Here is a 14,964-nt window from a genome sequence, read left to right as displayed (position 1 = left end):
TGGCCTATTTATTACTAAAGCGGAAGTTTAGTATGTTGTTCCGGCAAGTGACAGAATCCGCTTGCTTCGTCTCTAATCATGGCGCAATGCTTGCAGCTGTGAGAAATAGTTGCAATAGACATTACTGGTCAAACAATCATCCATTTTTCCTGTGACTACGGTGCCTACGGCCAATCCGGATTACAGCCACTAATAATCTACTACATGGAGCCGCGGTCGTCAAGGTGGATATATCAGGCGCGCGTGTATATTTCTGAGCTGAAATGCTAAGGATGTGCAACACACCGTAATGAGCCGAACAATTTGCGCTGAAACTACCCAGGAAGGTCAAGGCGTTGTGAACAGGCCGAAGGGTGTCAGGCCGTCTGTACCATTGTGGCACCCTGATAGCCCTGATACACAAAATCGAACTCAAGACGCACCAAGAATTAAGAGACTGTCCGTTACCTAGAGCTATACTGCTAGGGTCAACTCGCTCTCTGATAGAAACATTCACCTCTCATGGTAATATTTGAGAAAATATACATGTTTTTTTTATATATATTTTTTTTTATAGACGAGTGTTTTATGCTCGCTGTTGTATTTGTTCGTGTCAATTTGCATTGCAATATTCTGATTTATTTACTTATGGTGCGTGAAGAATCAGGTCAGTCAATCCCATTGCCAATATTCACCAAACAGAGATCATCTATAGATTGTTTTGGAAAATGTTTTGACGAAGAAAATGCTGGAAATAACAGATAATTTAATAATTAAAGTCATGAAAATTAACACAATTACAGTCTTAGCATTTTTTTTAAAGTTTCTATTGGTGAACATGTTTTTATGTATTTATACCAGTAGTTGTGCTCAACTCTAAATTAGGGAACACTCACTGTAAATATCTTCCCAGTTCAGGCCTAGAAACTGGCACGCTGTCACCAATCAGATCTGTCATCAATGTGCATTAAATGTAATCACAAGTATTATACTGTCAGAATAAGAGCATCTAGTGAGTAAACAATGTATTTTTACATTAAATCCCTGTCACAGATGAGTGTCAGAGGTGGTACACTCAGAGGTGGTACTATTACCTGGCGACCACAGCCTTGGAAGGATGCAGATAGAGGTGGTGGAGAACCTCTCTCAGATAGTGACTCGGAGGAAGAGGATTTTCCTGATGACTACTCGACTCCTTTGGGGGAATATGTAACTCAGGGTGAGATATTGGTTGTTTTTAAACATGGATTGTTTAGATAATTATATATTTATGGATTCTATAATGTAATTTCTTATTTAATTTTAAATATCTCAAAAGAGTCTGCATAGCAGACATGCTTCAATCTATCTTCCTCCTGTTTTATTGCTCTTTACACGTTTGTCCTACATCACAACAGCCACCGGATATGCATTGGGGTCCAGAAGATAGAAAATCTAGGATTTTTCTTTCATTTGAACCCAACAAAGGCCCTTTTTACACCTGGTATTAACATGTGTTTTGGTCGATCTGATCACACGTGGACGACGCTAAATACAGGTGTAAACGGGGTCTAAAACTGAATTGCTTTCATTGTGTAAACACTCATGTTGTCGAATGTGTTCAAACAGCCACAAAAGACCACCTACTCTCCGCATACTGACCGTAAACATTATGGGAAGCGCTAGCCAGATGGGTTTTAAACTTTGTCGCCTGGAGACCCAAGTTTGGTTTGAAGATTAAAAAGATACCAAGCACAATGTTCTCTCACCATTCCTGAATTCTAACATGCACTCACTGCGTTTGGGGTCATCTTGCGACTGTCAGAGCAGTTTTCTCCAGCTGTGTTCATATGTAAATTGCGAGAGTTTATTTTATCCATTAGATCGAAAGATATGAAAAAGTCTGTACGTTTACCCATGCATAGACCCTCCCCTCGAAGAAATCAGGACAGAAGTGGTCGAAAGTGGACAAAAGAGAAAGATTAAAACACTAGATGTAAACAGGAATGTCTTCCTCTTCTACTTGTGATCTGAACGACCAAAACGCATCTTAATACCAGGTGTAAACCGGGGCAAAAGGTTTAAGGCTTGTGAAAAATGTACATCAAGGGAAAGCTATAATGAAAAATGAAGGAATATTTATGAGTGTGCACTGTGCACTACTTCTGGGTCACTATGCAAATAATGTAAATTTGTTATGCAAAACAATAAAAATAATAATCAGATATTATTATTATTAAATTAAATAATGAAAAATGGAAGCCTTTTGACTAGTGGTTGCAGACCTTTGGACCCTAAAGATCCAGCCATGTCATGAGTAAAAATAAAAACTCCTCCATTCTTCAAAAACAGCAAAACTAAATTTCACCATATTCATCACATGTGGAAGTGTTGAGACCATTATGGGGACAATATTAATTTGATTAATTTAGCCACCTTTTTATCTGCCTTGTTTCCCTCTGTCAACTCATTCAGGGTTAAAGCAGTTACTTGATGCTCAGCAGTTGTGTGATGTCACTCTTTTGGTGGAAGGAAAAAAGTTCATGTGTCACAGGTTGGTGTTATGTTTTTCTGCTTTGAAGGTTATTTTTCTGATTGTCTTGTACATAAAAAGGTTTTATTTTCACAACTAGAATCATTTAAAAAAAGGCATACAATTTATTGTATCTTACTACACATTAAATTGTATGGCACATTTTGTATGCTGAAATTATACACTACCACATCACAGGAATTCATTCTATTCTAAAATATATTAAACAAATTATACTGAATTTTTAATTAAATAAATGCAGCCTTGGTGAGTATAACAAAACAAAAAAATCATACCAGCCACAAACTTTGAAATGGTAGTGTACATATACAATTTTGTTATGTGAACACTTTTTTTTCTTTCTTCTTTTTCTTTTTTTCAGAGTTCTTTTAGCAGCAGTCAGTCCGTATTTCCGTGCCATGTTTACCAGCCCTCTCGTAGAGTCACGTCTTACTGAGATCCGACTGGAGGAGGTGACACCCTTTGTTATGGAGACAGTTATCCACTTTGTTTATACAGGAGAAGCAGGTCTTAGTCTCGACACAGCAGAGGATTTGTTTGTAGCGGCCAATCGTCTTCAAGTGATGCCCTTGCAGGACCTTTGCTCTAGGTATTATTTAGATGCTATCTTTTTGTGATCGTTCTACCTTGTATCTTGTTTTGCTGATGCTCACATTTGTATCTTCCTGTTTGTTAGGTTCCTTTTTGAACACCTGTCTGTGGAGAATTGCCTGGGCATGTACTCTCTGGCTCGCTCACATCATGACCAGCTGCTGCTTCGGGCTTCTTTGAGGTTGGTGGGTCAGCATTTCCCTCGAGTGTCTCGGCAGCGAGATTTCCTCCTGTTGGACCCAGGAACTCTTGGCAGCTTGTTGGAATCTGATCGATTGGGTGTGGAGACTGAGACCGAAGTTTACGATGCAGCAAGGCGCTGGGCAGAATACCAGCCCGCTGATCGTTACGTTCACATGCCCAGTTTGTTACGCCATTTACGTCCCGGACTTTTGGGCCCTGAAGAGAACGTCCGAATGAACAAAGAACTTGGGCCTCGAGCCATTACCGAGGGCTTGGGAGGACCGCTGAGGCCTCGAGAAGGCATGTTTGAGAAGAAAATAGTCTGTGTAGATCTTAAGCCGAGGGAGGATGACTCTCTACAGGACAGGGACTTCACGGTGGATTGCTTTGACCCTCGTACAGGGAAGTGGGAGAAGCTGGCAGCCTTGGGCTCGTTGCTTTGCCCGGGCTGCATCGCTGTTGGAGGTCGACTGTTTGTGGCAGGCGGCATCCTGCGAAGTGGCCAGGTCTCATCATCACTGCATGAGTACGATGTCGTGGTAAACCGCTGGATTACACGGCCATTGATGGCTGAACCACGTGCGATGTTGGGTCTTCTTGGCTGTGGAGGTTTCTTATACGCTCTCGGTGGCTGTAACCGAACAGCATTTCTAGACACATGTGAAAGATTTGACCTTAATGCGCTGACCTGGGCATCAGGACCTCGTTTGCCATTGCCGTTGCGTTCTTTTGCTTGCGCTGCCCTTCGCTGTCGGCTCTACTTGCTTGGTGGTACCACACTGGAGCAGAGCAGGGCTGTGGTGCATGCTGGCGTGCTTATCTACCACACAGTTACAAGGACCTGGAGCCGTGTCGCCCTAGACTCTGGCGCCACCTGCCTGGCTGGAGGAGTAGCAGTACGTGGTGGTGTTTGTGCCGTTGGTGGTTACATGCGCGATGCCGCCAAGTTCATTGACGGCAACTACACCCAGGCCGAACCACTTGATGCCACAGGACGCGTGTTGTTCTTCCGAGAGGGACGAGGATCTGGAGTGGAGCGGGAGGTCCCGGTTGGAGTAGAGCGAGGGGGTGGCGGTAGCGACCGTGCCCCTAGTCCGGTGGTTTTTCCAGGTCTGCCGAGGCGCATTGCTGCCGGTGGTGTGGCTAGATGGAAACGCAGGATATATGTTTTGGGTGGTGAGAACGGATCAAGATTTTATGATAGCGTCTACTGCTGGAAACCTGGCTGGAGAAGCTGGGTCCAAAGACGGGAGAAATTGCCAGGGGAAACAGGAGGAGTTAGCCAGTTTGGGTGTACTACCCTAAAGTTCCCCAAAAAACACATTTTAGCACGTCTTCGGACTGCTCAACAGAAACGGGGGAAGGAGAAACGGCCGACCCGGTCATGCAGAGTCATGCGGATCAACAGGGCGAATCAGGACGTGTGATTTTTCAAAGAGACAAATCGGCGTTTCGGACAAGTTTATGCACCTACTTTTACATTTTTACTCTTAGTTGATGTCTAGATGTTTTGAAATTATTATAATTTTTTTCATTTTTGCAAGCTGAACGCAAATTTTCGTTTACTAAGTACTGACAGAAAATGCATAATATTTGGATATGATTTCAGAATTTGTTGCTCTTAATTTTTTTCAGATGCTAAAATTTTATCTTAGAAACAGCAATCTTGGAGAATAATTAAATGTTTGAATTGCAGCAAAAAAAACAAAAAAAAACAGGTTGTAAAGATGCTTGACTCAATGAATAAAAAGTCATTGAAGTTTATTTGAAATTTTTTGCTTAAAGCCATTCCTGTGAGGATGAGTATAGTTTTACATGCATTAGAACATCAAGATTGCTACCCTTACAGCAGTTGATACTACTGTAAAGTCATAGATCTTTAATATGGGTTCTCTTTTAAACAGTCTAGGAAACTTTCAAATCTGTCATTTTAATAAATTTTTTAATGACAATGGTGACAAATTACACTTATATTAAACCGATATTAAGCAACGTCATGAATTAAATTTTATTTATTTTTTTCTGGGTTTCCATCAACCAGCATGTTAATGTAGTATCCCAAAATTTGCATTAAAAATGCTGGATGCAAAAACCACTATGCGAATAAAATATCCATAATGTTCTTAATAAATGTATACACTTCTCTTGAGATGGATGATTCCCCCCCGAAAACATACGTATAAACTATGATTGAAATACATTTACAGATTAAATTGTTTGATGTGCATTTGAAAGACTTTAACTCTTTCCCCGCCATTGTATTTGAAAAAAGTTGCCCACCAGCTTTTTTTTGATAATTTTTGGAAAACTTTCTTGGACCCCAGAATATTTTTTTGTATGAATATCTGAACATGCAATATATTCAACGAATGAACAGACCCTCTGCTTTTTATAACAAAAATTTTGATTTATATGTTTAATGTTGATGATGGCGTTTTTACATATGCATCTGCTTACATATGCTATGGCTTGTTTCTGCTGCTTTGCCAGAGATTCTGTACTCTTTCAGAGGATATGTAATAACATCCCCCTACCATATGACAGTGAAAATACGGAAAGCCAGAAAATTCAGTCAATGGCGGAGAAAGAGTTAAAGTCATGTGACTGAATACATTTTTTAGGTAGAAAATGTTGCTCTGGTTATTCTGACATTTTATCTGGCAAGTGATCGCTAGCAAACTACGTTTTTAAGAGCATTTTATCTGTGCATTCTAAGGTAATTTATTACATTTCATAAAGGAGTGGCTTCCCCCATTTTTTTTCTTTTGACATTTCTTTTTATTTGCAAATTGTTTTTTCATTTTTTCATTTTACGTACAATACATACAATCATAACTGAGATTGAAACCCAGAACCCAGATGATAATTGCTGTTTTAAATCTCACATGACTGAACTAACATTGAATAATAATGCAACACAACATGAGTCTTAACATTAACAAAGTCTATGTTACAGTCTTTCAGTATCATATGTGATTTTTGTAGTGTCCACTACAACATCTCTGGAGGTTTTTGAGTTAATACTGACAGTGATTGATGATTTTCTGCACATCGTTGTAACGCACTGTTCAGCTTGCCCTCAATGAAGTGGATCAGTAAACGTATCAGTAGTGCTTTAATGGCATCTTTATGGGGTTTAGCTGGTCATCTCATCTGACATGTTTTAAACATAGAATCGCAATAGGAACCAAATGAATGCTTTTTGTATGATTTCATTGTTCTTTTAATCTTTAAGTTATTGTAATTTCATCTTACAGTAACATTTTCTCAGAGACAAAAAGGACTCTGTATTTACATCTGATGTCAAAAAGGTCTGTTTGTTTTAAAGACCTAGAATTGTCAAATATTGAACGTTGTTTGAATGGAAAGTCTGTGCTCTGGTTTTCATTAAAATAAATTGAACATACGTTTTTTTGTGGCTTGTCTTGTAAATATAGGTGAATATTGTTGTAGCATTTAAAACCAGTAAAGTAGTGATACTGTCACACACACCAAAGTGCAGGATTATTAACCAGACCATAAAATAGTTTTTTCCTTCCTCTTAGTGATTTCCAAATAAGGTGAGAACTGTATTGCTGGGGAACTTATAGTGACTATTCTAATCAGTGATGTATTTTTAAAACCATTAATACTAAACATTACTTTAGGTTTTAAACATTGGTGTCAAACACAAACATGTGTTTCAAACAAGCTACACAAGAGAAATTAAGAAAATTAATGGAAGAAAATGTTTTTCTGCTTATGTAAAAGAAAAATGGTAACTATTTTATTGTCTTTGTTACATGTATTTACTATAACAGTAAATTATGCATAATTTCATGTAACTATACTAAACCAAACCCTAATCTAACTCTATAGTAAATACATGTAGTTAATGTACATATACTCTTAAGTTTTACACTAGCAAGGAATTTGTTCTCTTCTAATGTTTTCTCTTATGCATTTTTAAATTATGTAATTTAACAATAATTTAAATAAGTACTACGTTGTTTTGTTTTCAAGAGAAAGTACCACAGCATACAGTAAGCTAAGATGTAAGTTTGATTAACATTTAATGCTTAAAACTGTTAAAGTCCCTTCCCTTCTGAGTGGCTAGTAATAAGTTAATTATTGTTGTTAATATTCCTTCATCAGCCCTTTTGCAATGTGGGCAAAGATCATGGATTTTACCCTCAAATCCTGTATGAATAAAATTCTCCTCAAGTGCTTCATCCGTGGCGTTTGTTTCATATCCTGTCATCTCATAAATGAAATTAGCATCGTGTCTGTCTGCCTTCAAAAATGGAAAACACTACAGTGAAATTCGCAACCATCAACAATCCAGCTGACATCAGCGTGATCATTGGCTACTTTTTGGTGGTTATTGCAGTGGGAATTTGGGTAGGTGAAAAGATTGTTTTTGTGTGTTTTAAAGTGCCAAAATAGCTGCTAATTGATATATCTGTTCAAATTTGTAGAATTACATTTTAAATGTATGTAAAATAAAAATAAGTAAATAAAAATCCCCCTTTTTTCATCGTAGTCTACATTTAGGACTAATCGTGGCACAGTAGGCGGCTACTTTCTTGCAGGTCGGACCATGGTGTGGTGGCCTGTGAGTATACTAACTTTATTCAAATTAAATGTTTAATTAAAAACTTTAATTTGTAGTTTAGATGTTGTCACACAGTTTTGTGGCAATATCTCCTTTCCTCATATGAAAAAAAGTTGACCAGATAATATAAAGATTTCAATGCTTATTTTAAAGCTTGTTTACTTTTTCCGTGTATTTATTTCCGCTCACATCACACACATAGGTGGGAACGTCTCTTTTTGCGAGCAACATTGGCAGTGGTCATTTTGTTGGCCTTGCAGGAACAGCAGCTGCAAGTGGAATAGCTGTTGGGGGTTTTGAATGGAACGTAAGCTGGACATTTTAATAAATAAGAATATTATCATTGGTGTAATTTGGATTAGATTGTAATTCCAATAATTTGTGTTGAATATCAAAAATTCTTCTGTTTCACAGGCATTATTTATTGTTTTGCTGTTGGGCTGGGTGTTCGTCCCTATTTATTTGACCGCAGGGGTATGTTCATTATTCATAGCAAGGGTATTTTAGATGACAAATGTTTATTTGAATAATGTAAGTGAAAGAGACTTAATATACTTACTCTTTTTCCTTTTCTTTCTCTTTTTCAAAAGGTGATTACAATGCCACAATACCTCAAGAAAAGATTTGGAGGGTCTAGAATTAGCTTGTATCTCTCTGTCATTTCACTTTTCCTTTACATCTTCACAAAGATTTCTGTAAGTATAAAGTCGTATCCAGACAATAGAAAAACGATGTAGAAACATAATGAGCTGTTTTCCGCAAAGGGGCACCAGCTCATCAATTTCTCCTTCTTTCCTGAACGTAGGTTGACATGTTCTCAGGAGCAGTTTTTATACAGCAGGCTCTTGGCTGGAATATCTATGTTGCAGTGATTGCTCTGCTCTGCATAACAGCACTCTATACTATCACAGGTAAAATCGGCTACTGATCCTTCTCATTTCATTTACATTTAGCAGACGCTTACAAATCAAAGACTACATTTTATCAGTTCATGCATTGCCTGGGAATCAAACCCATGACCTTGGTATTGGTACAGTGACATTATACTAATGTTGATATTAAATAGCATTTTAGAGACAAATTATCTATTGAGCTCCGTCCATTTGTTGAGGCCCGCAAATGACATGCAATGCCTCTGTAGGAGGACTGGCTGCGCTGATGTATACAGATACGGTCCAGACCTTTGTTATCATTGCTGGAGCCTTCGTCCTCATGGGATTCTGTAAGTACCAACTGCTTGGAGTTCAAAATCCATTCATGCTTATTACTTGATGACGCTTTACATAAAGTACTACCGGTAGTCAGTGTCATATTCCTGAAGAAGGACAGCATATGCACTTCTTGATGGTTGTTTTTTTCTGAGTTAAACATCAACTAAATTGAAGCACTAGCCATCTAACCACTGAAAACCAACGTCAACACTTGACACCTTAATACTAACACTACCACTCTTCTAGATCTTCTGTCCAGTCGAAACAAACTTTGTTGCATTATTTTCCTTTTATCACTGTAAAGCTGCTTTGAAATAATCTGTATTGTAAAAAGCACTATATAAATAAGGGTTACTTGACTTGATTTGACTTAAATGTAAAAACAATCCAAGAAAAGTCCATAAAATCACGGCCCAATGTTCAGTGTTAATATGAAGGAATTTTCTGTGTTGATTTTTCACAGGTGTTTTATCCATATTTTGAATCACAAGTTGTGTTTTAGGATTAAAAGAAATTGTAGTAGCACGATGTAGTAGACAACTTTTTAAAAGTGAAATATGTTGTTTTCATAAATATTCAGTTCACGCTTAAACAGAATTGTGTTACAGCACACGGAGAAAAAAATAAAAAATAAATTGTGGTCAGATTTTGTGATTCAAAATCATAATGTAGTCCTCCCTCAGGCATTTGCAAAAGTTGAATTAACAAAATATTAAAAAATAAATGTAAACAAATAAATAAATACTTTATTTATATCAGTAAAGCTATATTATAAACTGACTTTTGTGTTGTCCCCTACTTGTCAACAGCCTTCAATGAAGTTGGAGGTTACAGTGCTTTATTGGAGAAGTATAATTCATCTTTACCATCTCAGAAGATTTCCTTATACCCTCTGGCATATAATATTTCTGAACACTGTTACACTCCACGAGAGGATGCCTTTCACTTGCTTAGGGATCCCACGACTGGGGACCTGCCATGGCCGGGTGTGTTGTTTGGCATCGCAATTATTGGTAGCTGGTACTGGTGCACTGATCAGGTGAGGACAGTGTTTAAATAATTATAAATATATAACTCTGCCTTCTTTGCTCAATTTCTTCACATTACATATTGCATTCTGCAGGTAATTGTGCAGCGCTGTTTGGCTGCCCGCAGTCTGACGCATGTGAAGGCAGGATGTATATTGTGTGGTTACCTGAAACTGCTCCCTATGTTTCTCATGGTGTTTCCAGGCATGATCAGCAGAGTGCTTTACCCTGGTATGTATTTTAATAGTATGAACATATTTAATACCACAAGTCTTTATAATTACAATTTTGCTCAGAGAATATCAATAATAAAATCAATTTTCAGATGAAGTAGGTTGTGTGGAGCCAAGCATCTGTAAGGAAGTGTGTGGCACAGCGGTTGGCTGCTCCAACATTGCCTACCCCAAACTAGTGGTTTCTGTAATGCCAACAGGTGATCAACCAAATTTATTTTTCTGTGGTTTTTAATTATTATCCTTATACCTTTACAAAAAATTAAGTTGTTTGGGTTACAATACATTTTTGCTCTCAATCCTATTTCATGTAATCAATCCCTAAACAGGTCTCAGAGGTTTAATGCTGGCAGTTATGTTAGCAGCTCTCATGAGCTCACTAGCATCTATCTTCAACAGCAGCAGCACCTTGTTCACAATGGACATTTGGACTCGTATCCGGCCTCAAGCTAGAGATAAAGAGCTAATGGTTGTTGGAAGGTTTGGAACCATTCAATTTATGTTAAATCACACTAATTAATGACTTATTCACAGCCAATATCTGCCTGTGTAATACACAAAATTTTGGGTCAAATATGGACAAACTCCAAATTTGGGTTAAAAATGTAATTAAAAAATGTAACCCAATGACTGGGTTTGTCCATATTTGACCCAAAGTTAGGTTGAAACAACCCAGCATTTTTTAGAGTGTAGTGTCAAAATATACTGTTTTACAATTATATGTATAGAGCGAATTACATAATTACCAATAGTTCCTCAATTTAACAGGACTTGTTCCATTTCCTAGTCCTTAACAATACAATTAATAGTCATTTTAAGAAATCGTGAAGAAACAATGTTCAGAAAATAATTGCAATTTTTTACATCAATTGCATCAAGCAACTTTGCTATATCTTTGTTATCTCCTCAACACTCTCATTGGCAATTCATAACTTTCCTTTAGGTGAATTTGTGGCAAATTCTGCTTCTGCTTACACCTCATTGACAGTTGGGTTTAAGGGTGGACTTTCATGCTTACTTTTTTTTCTCCAAATTTTCCAAAGAATTTGCCACCAATTCGCCAAAGCATAAAAAAAGAAACGTTCTCTCGTGAGATTGGGTTAGCTATCTCTTGTTTTTCTTTTTAAATGGAACCTACTAAAATAAGATCAGTTCTTGATCATTTCCAACCCTACTCCTAAATTCCAACAAATGTGGGAACTTCTAAGAAGGACAGGACAAATATTAAATGATTAATTCAAATAATTAATTAACACTTTACAACAAGGTCTCATTAACTAACATTAACAATGAGTAATACATTATGTTACAGTATTTATTCACCTTTGTTAACCTTAGCTAATAAAAGTATAACTGTTTATTGTTTGGTCATGTTACTTCACTGTGCATTAACTAATGTTAACAAATACAACTTTTGATTTTAATAATGTATCAATTAATGCTGAAATTAGCATTAAGATTAATAAATGCTTTAGAAGTGCAGTTCTTCATTAGTTCATGTTAACTAATGTAGTTAGCTAATAAATGAAACCTTATTGTAGTGTTACCTTAATTACCATAAATATTAATTGTACTTTCAGTTTAACCTTAATGTCCAGCATATAACATTTCTTTCTACGATTTTCATGGACTGAACACATGTATCAACTTCTGTGACAGGGTGTGGGTCCTCTGCATTGTCGCCATTAGCATTTGCTGGATCCCAGTTGTCCAGGCAGCCCAGAGTGGTCAGCTATTTGATTATATTCAATCAGTGACTAGTTACTTAGCTCCACCTATTGCAGCGGTCTTCTTCCTTGCCGTTTTTGTGAAGAGAGTCAATGAGTCAGTAAGTGTCTGCTGTGTACATATTTATTCTTCATTAAATGTAAAATGATATCTTTGTAACACAAATTTACCAAAAGTATGCATCCTCACCTTTTGTTCCTCAGGGGGCTTTCTGGGGCCTGATGGGAGGACTGGTTATCGGTCTGTGTCGCATGGTACCAGAGTTTGCATATGGCTCTGGAAACTGCATCTATCCATCCAACTGCCCAAAACTTATATGTGGAGTTCATTACCTTTACTTTGCAGTGCTGCTCTTCTTCTGCACCACTATTCTAGTGCTGTTTGTAAGCTACAACACCCCACCCATAGAGGACAAACATGTAAGTTAATGAAGCTGTGTAATTATTGAATGGATTGATTGTGCTGTAATGTTTAATTATTTGTGCTGTGTAATGGTGTCAAATGAGTTTCTCCTTAAAGGAATAGTTCACTTCAAAATAAAAATTATGTCATAATTTACTCACCCTCAAGTTGTTTCAAACCTGTATGAATTTATTTATTCTGCTGAACACAAAAGAAGATATTTTGAAGAATGTCAGCAAACAGACAGTTGATGGACCCCATTGACTTCCATAGTATTTTTTTCCTACTATGGAAGTCAATGGGGCTCATCCACTGTTTGGTTACAGACATTCTTCGAAATATCTTCTTTTGTGTTCAGCAAATTCATACAGGTTTGAAACAACTTGAGGGTGAGTAAATGATGATAGAATTTTCATTTTGAAGTGAAATAATCCTTAAAGGGGATTATGAAATATTTCTAACCTAAGTAGTTTTATCATCTGCTGAAGCTGTTTAAAATGACTTTGTATTCATAACATTTACCTTGCTCTCTTTGCCAAGCTCCATCGCCTTGTCTTTACCTTGCGCTATTCTAAAGAAGAAAGGGTCGATCTGGACTGGGAAGAGGAGGAACGAGGAAGGGATGCACGAAGAGGGGCAGATGAAAAGGAAAAGGTCGTAACTGATGAGAATAAAAGTAAGATGACATGTTGCATCATTTATTTTAGAGAAATTAACAATTTGTAGATAAAATGTATATTTTTAATGTGTGTAGGTCAGGGGTGTCCAATCCTGCTCCTGGAGGGCCATTATCAGGCTTTATCAGAGTTATCAGAGTTCAGCTTCAATCCTAATTAAACATACCTGAAAAATCTAATCACGGTCTTCGGTTGCATTCGAAATCGCATACATCCCTACTACTGTATATAGTATAGGCGAAAAACAGAATGTGTCTGACAAAAGAGGTATGTCCAAATTCACAATACTTGGATAACCTACTATTTCCGGCGAGATTCTGAAGTGTGCATTCGATGAACACTTTACTATCCCATGAGGCAACTGAAGAGGATTTGTGAATGGCATTGAAGTGACACAACTGACTCCGGTAGGTCACATGATAATGACAGCATGGCGAATGTAGTAAAACTAGATTACATACACACACAATCTTACTATATCAAACATACATTTTTTTAAAAGGTCATTAAGTAATTACTAATTCAAAATAAGTACCTACTAGTATGTGATTTTGGACACAGCCTTCCAGTCAAATGTGTTGGGGAAGGTTGGAGCAAAACTTTGGCCAAAAGCAGGATTGGATACCCCTGGTATGATGTGTGTATATATATATATATATATATATATATATATATATATATATATATATATATATATATATATATATATATATAATATCTTTACTCTCTGCCATAGTTGAACATGGTGACCGATCCATAATGATGAAGATTATTGGCTGGGTTTGTGGCATAAGTGATGCTCAGGCTCCAGAGCCTACAGAGGAAGAAGTGGCAGAAGCATCAAAACAATTACCTGACATAAGTGAAGACCCACTTTGGAAGAATATAGTCAATGCTAATGCGCTAATAATGATGACTGTGGCTGTTTATTGTTGGGGTTACTATGCATGAGGGGAAAATACTGACCAAGACAAATCAGTGTTTTCCTACCCTGGTCTTAAGAGTCTCCCTAATCAAATACAAATGATTAAACTCATCAGTTTGTTACTAGAGATACCTGAAATAAGTGCCAGATAAGGAAGACATCTAAGTGTGTACTGATAAGTGTACTCCAGGACCAAGGTTGGGAAACACTGATTTAAATCTTTACATTTTCACATGTCTACAGAATCTGTTAATGACTAACATCTACCTGATACAATGTGTGAAAACAGTACTTTAAATTATCACTGAAAATGCAATCAAATCATTGAATAAATTGTTTAGTTAAAAAAAAAGAGAGAACATAATTGATGTTGGATTTCACTTTTGAGATGCTGACACTGTCAGACAAGATACCTCATGTTTAAGTGTCACTGAAATAAATAAAAAGCTTTGATTTTTTTCAAAGTTAATAGAACAACTTTTTTTTTTTTTATAAGTTCCTATATACACATAAAAGATGTACTATGGAAGATATTAAGTAAAAATGAACAATTCCAATAAGTCGTACCAAAGCACAACAAACAGAGCACCTTCCCAAGTTACTTGCAATTTTATATTTTAACCACAGATGGCAATAAAGAGCCAAAAGTTTCAAAGTGCACCTTTTATTAAAGGGATAGTTCACCCAGAAATGAAAATGGTCATCAATTACTTACCCTCAAGTTGTTCCAAACCTGTATGAGTTTCTTTCTGTTGAACACAAAATATATTTCGAAGAATGTTGGTAACCAGACAGTTGATGGTGGCCATTGACTTCAATAGAAGTAAAAAAATAAAAATAAATACTATGGAAGTCAATGGTTACCGTCAAATGTCTGGTT

General features: G+C 37.0%; 2 protein-coding genes across 2 annotated transcripts; both read left to right on the top strand.

Annotated features, from left to right (window-relative positions):
• Positions 1-22: 22 nt before the first annotated feature.
• LOC309506033 (kelch repeat and BTB domain-containing protein 8) lies at positions 23-6,692 on the top strand. Its single transcript, XM_082179570.1, has 5 exons — positions 23-504; positions 1,033-1,198; positions 2,434-2,512; positions 2,874-3,101; positions 3,189-6,692. Exons 1-5 carry the CDS (start codon positions 502-504, stop codon positions 4,711-4,713), a joined length of 2,001 nt encoding a protein of 666 aa, XP_082035696.1. The 5' UTR covers positions 23-501; the 3' UTR covers positions 4,714-6,692.
• Positions 6,693-7,458: 766 nt separating this feature from the next.
• Positions 7,459-14,548, top strand: slc5a2 (solute carrier family 5 member 2). Its single transcript, XM_082179571.1, has 15 exons — positions 7,459-7,666; positions 7,809-7,880; positions 8,083-8,187; positions 8,295-8,354; positions 8,471-8,575; positions 8,686-8,791; positions 9,022-9,102; positions 9,901-10,130; positions 10,215-10,350; positions 10,445-10,552; positions 10,682-10,832; positions 12,012-12,180; positions 12,284-12,499; positions 13,023-13,158; positions 13,896-14,548. The coding sequence occupies exons 1-15, from the start codon at positions 7,568-7,570 to the stop codon at positions 14,108-14,110; spliced, it is 1,989 nt and encodes a 662-aa protein (XP_082035697.1). The 5' UTR covers positions 7,459-7,567; the 3' UTR covers positions 14,111-14,548.
• Positions 14,549-14,964: the final 416 nt, after the last annotated feature.

This window comes from Leuciscus leuciscus (genome assembly GCF_965113295.1).
Source record: "Leuciscus leuciscus genome assembly, chromosome: 9".
In the NCBI taxonomy this organism is placed as follows: Eukaryota; Metazoa; Chordata; class Actinopteri; order Cypriniformes; family Leuciscidae; genus Leuciscus; species Leuciscus leuciscus.
Note: the sequence above shows the minus strand (reverse complement) of the source record. Positions and strands in the feature narration are given on the sequence as shown.

Excerpts from the sequence above, each read along its gene's own strand:
- LOC309506033 (XM_082179570.1), top strand. Across the intron at positions 1,199-2,433 it reads GGGGGAATATGTAACTCAGG|GGTTAAAGCAGTTACTTGAT; the intron begins GTGAGATATTGG and ends CAACTCATTCAG. Across the intron at positions 2,513-2,873 it reads AAAAAGTTCATGTGTCACAG|AGTTCTTTTAGCAGCAGTCA; the intron begins GTTGGTGTTATG and ends TCTTTTTTTCAG.
- slc5a2 (XM_082179571.1), top strand. The coding sequence starts at position 7,568 with ATGGAAAACACTACAGTGAAATTCGCAACCATCAACAATCCAGCTGAC. Across the intron at positions 8,188-8,294 it reads TTGGGGGTTTTGAATGGAAC|GCATTATTTATTGTTTTGCT; the intron begins GTAAGCTGGACA and ends TCTGTTTCACAG. Across the intron at positions 8,355-8,470 it reads CTATTTATTTGACCGCAGGG|GTGATTACAATGCCACAATA; the intron begins GTATGTTCATTA and ends CTTTTTCAAAAG.